This window comes from Paramacrobiotus metropolitanus, unplaced genomic scaffold, assembly GCF_019649055.1.
Source record: "Paramacrobiotus metropolitanus isolate TYO unplaced genomic scaffold, Prichtersi_v1.0 Parri_scaffold0000010, whole genome shotgun sequence".
NCBI classification, from domain to species: Eukaryota; Metazoa; Tardigrada; class Eutardigrada; order Parachela; family Macrobiotidae; genus Paramacrobiotus; species Paramacrobiotus metropolitanus.
The window spans coordinates 172,450-182,959 of NW_026570230.1; the positions used below are offsets into that span (position 1 = coordinate 172,450).

The 10,510-nt window shown below is 42.2% G+C and overlaps 1 protein-coding gene and 1 non-coding gene across 2 annotated transcripts; both read right to left on the minus strand.

Annotated features, from left to right (window-relative positions):
* Positions 1–18: 18 nt before the first annotated feature.
* Positions 19–10,185, minus strand: LOC129583277 (probable phospholipid-transporting ATPase IA). Its single transcript, XM_055475025.1, has 10 exons — positions 9,495–10,185; positions 8,821–9,156; positions 6,959–7,467; positions 6,732–6,809; positions 6,126–6,511; positions 5,579–5,891; positions 2,988–3,389; positions 2,488–2,688; positions 1,099–1,701; positions 19–686 (listed from the first exon to the last, which is right to left on the minus strand). Exons 1-10 carry the CDS (start codon positions 9,832–9,834, stop codon positions 258–260), a joined length of 3,597 nt encoding a protein of 1,198 aa, XP_055331000.1. The 5' UTR covers positions 9,835–10,185; the 3' UTR covers positions 19–257.
* On the minus strand, positions 1,995–2,066 carry Trnae-cuc (transfer RNA glutamic acid (anticodon CUC)). The gene has a single exon. It is a non-coding gene; the product is annotated as a tRNA-Glu (tRNA).
* Positions 10,186–10,510: the final 325 nt, after the last annotated feature.

Consider the following 10,510-nt stretch of genomic DNA (forward strand, 5'->3'; position numbering starts at 1 on the left):
ACAGCTTCACAGAACATACAGCAAGTAAAAAGGTTTAATACAGAACTTCGAACACAGTCACGAGGTTTGCATAAACTGGCTTAGCACGACTAGAACACAGTTCCGGCAGCTAACGCGCATCCATCACGAGACGAGACCCATCTTTGGCTTTGAGAAATTCACGTGTCAAAAATTAACAAAACCCGATATTCAACGAAACACGAAAAATAAAAAATCTTAGACGAGACCATAAATAGATCTTCACAACAGTCCACCATCTAACTGTTGATTCCAACACGGGGATGCACATTCTGCAGTGTTCGCGGTGATAAGCGCGATAGAGGATCCGACGCACCCGGTGTCGTGGCTTCCGTGCTGCCGTACAGGTTGACCACGGCCGTCTGCGATATGGCGCCTCCTTCGTCCTGCGAGAAGGCATAACCGCGCTGCTGAGGATGGTGTACCGGCGAAGGATAACTGAGCGTGCCCAGAAGTGTGTCATATTCCGCTGTCGGCTGCGGTTTCACCATATTGACAAAGTCATCCAGATCTCTGACACCCAGGCCCTCCATGCGGCGGACAGTGTCCACCACGTTAGCTTTATAAGTGTTGCGGAAGGCTTGGAATAAGATGTCAAACAGGAGAGTAGCGGTGGGGATCAGAAACAGACCCATCCAGAACAACCATGAACTACACATAGCTGCTGCCTATAAAAACAATAAATTTAGTGAAATACAGTATCGAGTCTATCGACATAATTATGGAAATTCCTTTAACTGCATCCGTAATACTAAACAGCACCTATGTGAATATCTCCGATAAAGAAGTTCTTTGTCGGAGATATTCACATAGATGATGTTTAATATTACTAGTTAGTTATATTAATTTTAGTTAGCTAGTTCTTTAAAAGAACTAACTAACTAAAAAACGATACTACTCAAGAAATTCTGCAATGCGTATCGCAGTTACCTGTATCATATATGACATCTATTTGGTGTTTTTATGATATTCTCATGCCGAAACAAAAAAGTCCAACATTAAATTTTGATACATTTTACATAGAAGTCTTTTTAATTTTTTCAGTAACAGCAGAATGCCAGTTTTTTGAAGGTAACTTACAATTCCCACAAAATCTTCACCAAACGTCAAGAAATTCGGCCATAACTTAGAATAGATGGGCAAAAAGATGAACCATGACGCGATGCTGCCCCAGATGCCAACATGGGTAATCCACGTCCACGAGCTGGTCTCTAAACCCGCTTTCAAGCACACCACGACCACAACATAGGTGAACGCTGCAGCACCGAATAAAAATCCTCCCGAATTCTGCCCGTCACCCCAGAGCACATCGTGATGGAAAATTCCGTACGTTAATCCAAAAATAATGGCAGCATGTACCAGCGCGGAAAAAATCCATCGCCAAAACACTGAATAGGTGAACAATTCACCGCTCTGTGTAGGGCCGTATAGAGCGGGATAACGCATTCGGCTTTCTGCCGAACAGCTTTTATCGAAGATTCCGATTACAAATGGTGGTGCGGCAGTAAAGAAGATGTTATATAAACCAATGGTCCATCGCTCGAAGATTGTCTGACCGGAAAATGAGCTGATAATGGCAAAATAAAACTGCATAATGTACAGGCAAATGTTCTTGTGGTAACAGTACAAAACCAGCTTCGATATGCGCTCGTAACTCCAAGCTCCATGAACAAATAAAAGTTTCTGCAATACAATGTAATAGTTAGTCAAAGTCTATGACCGAAGTATTATCCAAGACTCTACGAACCCAGCCTAACAAATCTTCCACGACAAAGCAAACCTTCTTATAAGGTGCAAATAAAACAAAACGCATACACACTGTAACAATACAGCGATATAAAACAGTACACCTGAATGCCGGTTTGATCTCCAGTATTAAGTTACCAACTTTTCTACTCATCAAGAATTCGATGAACAACGTCCACAATTTAAAAAAATTCAAAAATTTATACAGATCCCAAAACGCAGAAAAAATTTTCCCATGCGGGGAATCGAACCCCGGCCGCCGCGGTGAGAGCGCGGAATCCTAGCCACTAGACCACATGGGATGCTCCTATACACGGTTAACAGCCTATGCCATACCACTACTAATCAATCGCCAGATCAGCCACACACAGAACAGCCAGATATATTTAGATTTTAGCACTACTGTACCAATACTGAGTCTACTGAAGGCGAGTCATTACCGAAAATAAATGGAATAAGCGGCCTGTAATGTACTCGTAGCTGGCTGTGGCACATCCAGCGGCAACAAACTTTCAGCTTGCAGATTAAAAGCTGCTGCAGATTACTGTATCCTGCACTCCTCCACGACTACGATAATTTTAAAACCGAAGCATTATAATGATGTACAAGTACAAAATTCTTACACAACATATCGTCAGCTCCATCGCCGATAGCCAATGTTATGTTAAATGTCAAAATTTGTTGAATTCGGGAATCTTGATAAAAAAACTAACACCACATTACCTGTAGAAATCTAAATTGACCAATGGCATAGTCTGAAGCACAGACAGCCTGAAGCCCTTCTTTTCCGCTGATTCCAACTCCCACATGGGCAGTCTGAATCATAGCCACATCGTTAGCTCCATCGCCGATAGCCAACGTTACATCCTTCGGCTTATTGGTTCTGACCAGTGCCACAACGTCGGCTTTTTGCATAGGAGAAATCTAATAAACAGATGCACAACGTGACAACGTCACAATAAAATGTAAGTAATGCCAATGGCCCCACACTGCACCAGAAAGGTGAAAAACACTTACACATAGTTATATTATTATACTAGCAAACCGCAATCTCAAAAACAATCAAATTTTTCTTTATGCAAATATCAAATTTATTAAATTAAAATTGCGAATATTACTGCTCAGTTTAACCCTACAAAATTGCAGCGCTCTCAAAGCATTAACGATTTCCAAAACTCAATAGGCGCTGCGCCATATAAATTATTCGCAATTTTCAGACGCACCCGGCAGCATATAACAGCTTTGCAAGACACAGCAATATCGAGGAATTCCTTTCGGAGGTCCATTGATAACGCATAATGCAGAGCTTTTCCATCAACTATCAATCCGGCAGCAGGTTCTGCTCGATCTTGCAGATCGTTCCGAAATCGACTTAAAGCCTCCCGTACACGATCTAACGAAGTCTCATTCAACGTGAACAACAGCATGTTCTTATTTAAGAGGTTGCAAGCATGGCCAATGTTAATTGCAGTCTCCATTTTATCTCCCGTCAATATCCAGACTCTGATGTTCGCTTTTGCCAGCTGCGCAATGCAGTGCGGAACTCCTTCCTGTAAACGATCTTCAATGGCTGTGGCGCCGATCAGCTGCAAATTCCGCTCAATGACACTGCAAACATCGGCAACCTGAAAAAAGGAATGCCTGACACAATGATTTCAAGTCGTCAGCAAGCATATTTCTGACTTCTTACAACACACTACGACACGTGGTCTGAATCGCACTGACAATAATTAATTACGATAAATAACATCTTTAATTTGTCTTATTCAGCAATGTCAATGCCTACGAAGACTACTCCGCCACCAGATGTTTGATAAATAAACAGGCCCCATCATAATTATCAAAGGAAGTATACAGTACATACACTTTACATTCTTACATACACTTTACACAAAGGAAGTATACATCAAAATTAAACAAGAAAACGATCTACCAGGCAGCGCAGCAGCGCCATGCAGAAAGATCATACACCTACTGTAACAATTGTAAGTAAAAATTTACAGGTAAACTTTTAGTAATCCACCTGAAGTTGGCACTCTACTCCATGGCAGTATTAACTACTCTAGATAATAACTGGTATTAACTGGCAGTATTAACTGCCGGTAATGCTCATCGAATATTCCCATTTTGATTATGGCTCCTACAATTTACGTTTTTTGTCATTAACTTTCACTAATAATTACTCCACAAAAACTAGCTAGAAAACTGGACCGATCTTATTAATTAACCAATGTATGACAAATGAAGACTACTGTTACTATGACTGTATCAGCGGTGAATCGTCGAAATGTTGATTCATAAATTTGCGCTACATCCAATGAACCAAAATCAATAACGAACAATGCACGGAATGGCATCGTCATCACGCGCTTCCTTTCAGAAATCTGCTTGGTCACTTCCAGCAGTTTCGCTCTGACATCATTTTGTGCTCATAGCACAATAACAAACACAATACCGAAACATATATAAACCGGCCAACAGTCGCACTCAAAATCACTCCATTTCAGTCGGATCCAAGCGAGGAAGGCCTACAAGCACCATCGACAAGAGAAAAGCAACGCACTTTTATATCAAGGAGAATGACCGAAATCAACATTAACCTGATCCCACCCCGCTCACACGGACCACCGGGCCCCCATGGACCACGGGGATTTCGACCGTTTGGCCGCCGGCCGTGCTCTCCCCGACCTTGCGGTATGGCGCGGCATTTCCCTCCCGGACCACCGCCATTCGCTCCACCAATGCACCGAGGCCCACCGCACCACTTCCCGGCTCATGGACCACCCCCACCACCACCCTTTTTCGGTCCGGGCCATCGTTTCCCTCCGGGGCCTTTCGAGGCCTTTCCTGGACCGTTCTCTGGGCCCTTCCCGGGCTTTTCTCGAGAATCACGACCTTTCGGCCCTAGTGGCAGATGGAGATCACCGTCCCCACCACCTCGTCCCCGCTGGTGAAGTGTTCCTAGCTGCCTTTCCTTAATCGCCACAAAAAAGCCTTTCCTTAATCGCCACAAAAAACTGAAAAAATAACCCGCTCCTACATGTATCCGCGCCGCCCCTTCTAGATATATCGCCTCAAAAAATTCTCCACAAGAGGACCAAAACCACATAACCTTGCTTGCAAATATTCCAAAAAAGATAGCCCTGCTTGCCTCCACTGATCTAACGTCTGTAATATCCTTATACACATTTCATGCCATTCCCTGCTCCGCTTCGAGGGACCAAAAACATTCATATATCGGCTGGAAATGACCAAAGAGCTCGAATATTTCCTCGCTTTATCCCTGCTTCCTTGTTTACTGAGCTCACCTCATCTGACTAAGTTGTGATAAACAATATTGCAAAATGTAAAAAAAAGCGCTAACACGTTTAATTCCCGCGATGATACCACCCAATTATATTGTGGTTGAGCGGAGACTCTCATGTTGGAAGGCCTCCGCGGGGCGAGAGTTGGGCAGGTAACACCCTGGCGAACATCCAACATAAACCAATGAAAACCAGCAAGAACGATTTTGTTTCTGTGTTTTTGGTTTCAACATGCTTGAATTTAAATTCAAATTTCGTTGATACAAACGCTGACTGAAAAGCAAATTTATCGCATTCGCTTGACGCGAAGATCATGAATACTTAGATATCCATAAAATATAAATAGCCAGTTTATTTATTTGCTGTAATCATGTGAACAAGTTTGTGCTGACTAGAAAAAAGTTACTGACATAATTTTGATCGTAAATAAACAGAAGCACTCTGAGATACAGATCTGAAAGTTACAAACAGAAACACGTTCAGTTACACATTAACATGATTTAGCTCACCTTTTCCTTTCGCTTATCCAAAGCGGTAGCCGCCAAAACAAACTGCTTTTTCCATTCCGTGTAAAATTCCGGCATGACTTCCGCTGTAGCAACACACAATGTACGGAAGCCCTTGTGTGCAAAATCCTCTAAATCCTGGATCGTTTTATCGAGATACGGTTGGTGTGGGGCCAAACGGTCGCAAATAACCGAATCGGCACCTTTGCACATGAGCAGTATCCTGCCTTCCGGTGTGCGAACAATCACCGACATTCGTTTCCGATCGCTGGTAAACTCCAGAATATCCAAGAGTTCATACGTCAACGTCTCATATCTTCAACAACAAAAAAGCTGTTTTCATCAAATATTACCATTATTAAGCAGCACCATGGGCATCTTTTCCCCATGCAGATATGCTCCAACGCAAATTCATTCAAAAGAGCCGGTTCGGCCCGGTAGTTTCCTATCTCTTCTATGGGCGATTTTCTTGTAGGCTTTATTGATTACACCCCATTATGTAAGGAAAATAGCATCGTAATAGAGCGAGCTTAAATGCACTGTTTCGTACCGCGCTGCTTCCGCACCGGAGGTGTTGCTCCTTATTCGTACAATAATATGATTCGTGTCTCGCTTCATAAAAGTGTAGTCCAAAGATGCAGCGGCTTTAACAAGGGCGCTCTCATCCGGTGATGCCGCTAAATAAATGGGTTTGAACGGGTTTTTCGGATCGGCCTCGCTGACTACCGTATGGCACACAGAGATGGTTAACAGGAACTCGTGAATAATCCTGGAACCGGCATTATGGGCGCGCAGGCTGGCCAACATATTAGTATCCGAGAACGTCTCGGAATGGGTGTTGGCAACACCATATACAATGCCACCAATGCTGCATTGCCGGAAGATCATGTTATTCTCTGTTAATGTCCCAGTCTTGTCCGAAAAAATATATTTGATCTGCAATTAAAGCATTTCTACACCGGATCATATGCGAGTTTCACATGATTCAGCCATTCATAAGCGCATGACCATTAATTGCATAGCATTGTTCAATCGAAAAGAACATTGAGAATAAAAAAAAACAAATTAAGTACTGCAGCTGTTCAGTTATTTGCATTTACAATAAAAGCAAAAACCAGATAAAATCATATCAAAATAATTACAAAGCTGTGAATACCTGTCCAAGATCTTCATTTAGGTTCGACGTCCGAGCAACCGCAGGCGTGTTCGTGGTGCTGTCATACATTTCCAAGTCCTAAATGATAAATTCCAAGCTAATAAGATAGCATTATGGTAAATAAAAATTCCAAAAGTTATCGATCGAAGTGCACAACAACGAGCAAAGGTAAAGATATCTTAGCGTAATTAACAAGTTAACAGCCACTTCTCCGCAAATCAACTTACCCAACTGACGAACAGTGTCTGAACAAATCTCACCATCTCCAGTGTAACTTGTAGGCTGATGGGAATTAAGTTGTTATAAAGAATGATAAACGTAAGGAAATTAAAACCAAAATTTTGATTATCCAACAGCGGGAACAAATACCAGTCCTTGGATTCGTGGGTTGATCTCCAGATCGCGTTACCGATGCCGCTCACCAGACAGACGATAATCAGCAGCGCAAACATCATTATAATCTGTCGATTAGCGAATTCATCCAGCGCCGATCGCTTCAAGCGCAGAATTGCTCCCTGTTTGCTGTTCTTCATCAGCTTGCTGTCGTGGCCGGTAAACACCACCACGCCGTAGATCCATTCCGTGTTCTTCAGACGCGATCCTCGTAGGAGTAGCTGGTCAGGCCCAAGGGGAATCGTGTGACGACCGGATGGGCGAATGTTACCGGTGAAATCATACAAATGACGATTGGGCGATTCGCATTCAATCGTTCCATCCAACATCAACAAGTCATCTTCTACAAAAGCAACAAACATCCTTGACGTATTCAAAGCAAAATAATTGTAAGGAAAGATGTCAATAATCCAACAAAATCCTACCATGCTTTTTTACAATGATCTGTCATTATTACAAGAATGGATTTCCGCATTATTAGTGAAGCTCGGCGTCATCGTATTACCAGATTATCAATCAATCAGCTGATTATTAGCAGTGAAAACTCTAAATGACGCCGTAAACTTGGTAAATCACAGGTCTCACTGACATCACTGCGAAGTTGCTTCCAAGACGAATAAATTAACCGATTTATTTATAAAGACTACAATTACACAATTTTTAATTTACAGTATTAAAGTATTAAATGCTGTGAATATCATTGTCGATTTTGCAACTTATGGACAAGAACACCGGAGCATTTTCCATATCTAATGCCGAATTTCATTCACAATCTTTTGATTAAGTACTGTAACCAACTGACCACCGAAAGTGTAATACACTTTACTATTTATTATACACTATTTAGTTTGTGAGCATACAATATTGAATCGGTTCGTAGAACAAACGCATGTTTCCTTAAACTCATAAAAAAAACGTCCCCGGAATCCCGACAACTGTTGTATTGCACTATTTTTCCATTCCAACACTCATTTCGCAAATCGAAGGCAGCAACCGGTATTGTACGCTTTCTGAACAGCAACAGATAACACACCCCTTTGCTACCTTTAAAACTTAAAAATTTTAAGCAAATCAGGGAAACGGAAATTTGAAAGGCCATATGGAGCACCGGATGTTGACCCGGGAACATATGGGCCGCCGCTTCGCCGCCGAACCAGCATTTCCATACGCAATGCACGTAACATTTGCAGTGCTCTCAAACCACGTAAATTTGCATACGCAGCACACAAAACATAAGAGACCGGGCTATTCACTGCATTTACCATAGAGTAGGCATTTCAAAACCTACACCTTCGAAAGACGGCAGCGCGCCCGCCGCAGAATAAACTACGGCAAAACCGCGACAATATCGATCGCACCGGAAGCGACGATCAACACGTTGTGCCTGTATGCAAATAAAAGCTTAGAACAGTTCGCATTTGGTCTCTCACGTCACTGCATAGGACGTGACATCAAAATTCAAATCGCTAATGAAAGCTTACTAATGCTGCTAAAGCAATTTACAGCCAACAATCAGACACTGATTATTCAAACAATGTCAACCCAAAAGGTGAAAACTGCAATCTTAAGAATTTAAAAAGAACGGAAAAAATTTGTTATAAATCCATATATACAACGGCCTTTTGCAAGGCTTTCGAATTGGTCAACAACTAAGTAATAAATCAAAATCTAATTACTTAAATACAAAAAAATATACCTGTTTGTAACTGGGCTGTTTCCGGAAGCGCTAGCCGCGTTTTCAGGTTGGTTTCCCCGTCCAAATTTGATGTTTCAATGTAGCATATCCCTTGTGGTTCGCTGGACGACAGCAGTATGAGATCACTGGGAAATTCCTCGCCATTGCGCACTTTGACAATTTCACCGACTTGGATTTTCTTCCATGGAGTCAGCTGGAAGGTGACGGACTGCAGCGACAACACTTTACGGTTGTTAACGTCCCCATCGGCCAAACGCCGTTTAGTGTCTTCGTAGATTTCTTTACAGGCGGAAACAAACAGGATAAACGACAGCGGTACCAATGTCGTCCAACGACCTAATAAAACGCCCATTATTAAAAGGTGTGATAAAAACAAGCAGTAACCAATACGTGGTATAAATAACAGTCAAACAAATAGACGAAAACGCCCCGAAGCGATAAAAATTCAGAATTACAAACCACGTTCAAATCAGCTGTGGCCTGTACAAACTGGTCATAGATGCAGATTAATTATAACAAAGCACAAAAACGACGCAAAATTAATATTATTATAATTAATTCAATAATGTTATTATAATTAATTCGGAATAATTTAAAATTACAGAAACACAATACAGAACAGTGAACATAATACAGAGCATGTCAAGTCACCAAACACACAAATGCCAACGTACCTGTCGGAGAAACATCAGGTATTTGTTGCAGCGCAGCAATAAACAGGAAGAACGCATTGGAATACCTGCGGAATGATTCGAAAAGGAAAAGCGGAATGAATGTCAGCGCATTATACTTGGTGGTGCTGACTTCATTGGAGCAGAACTTGGGGATGGGTGTATCGCGGGATGGACGTTTGTTGTTGATGAAGAGCAGGCGCGTCGTGGCGGGCTGTGTGTGGCCTGTGGGCGACGTGGATCCCGATCCCCGACTGCTCTCGTCCACCGAGATTCCTCTGGCGGCCCCTCCTGCTTGTCCGCTGGTGCCCGAGATGTTGGTATACTGCGTGGGGAAGACCATGGTTTAGTAGCACAGATGGCGTAGATCTCCAGGGCATGGATCCGCGGATACGATTAATTGTCCACTGTAGGCATCACCACACGCTGGAGAAGTATCCTTGGCAGAGGGATTTATACCCGAAGAGCTACACCTGCAACTAAAATCCAGGATGTTTCTAAACAATATGATAATATCTACCAGAATTTAAGATGTTCTTCTCAATCTTTTGGATAAAATGTAAGAAAGAGTACAGCAAAAATAACCAAAGCTCCGTATGGGACTTGAGTACAACAAAACTGCATCTGTGATCTGGTTGAAAATGATAAAATCACAACATACGCCAGGCAAAATCAAAATGCATTCACAAGGCAAGGCACAAGCTCCCGTCTATATGGCTCTACGGCTTGAGTGCATAGTGCTTCCGTCAAGCGTCAAAGAATTGCACTGGCGTAAAAATAAGGGTTAAAGGGTGGACCTCTTCAAGTAGTCAAAACGAAAAAAAGCCCATATATATATACAAGAATCGGCATAATTTTATTGTCGATTGATTACATTGTAGTGTACAACGTCTACAAGTACAAACAGTGGAAAATGTATAACCAGACTGGAATACAGAAATAATCATCATTAAATTTTGTAAAATTTGTACGTATCGTTTAGCGACTTCTGCTGTAGCCGCACCCGGCGCACCGGTACC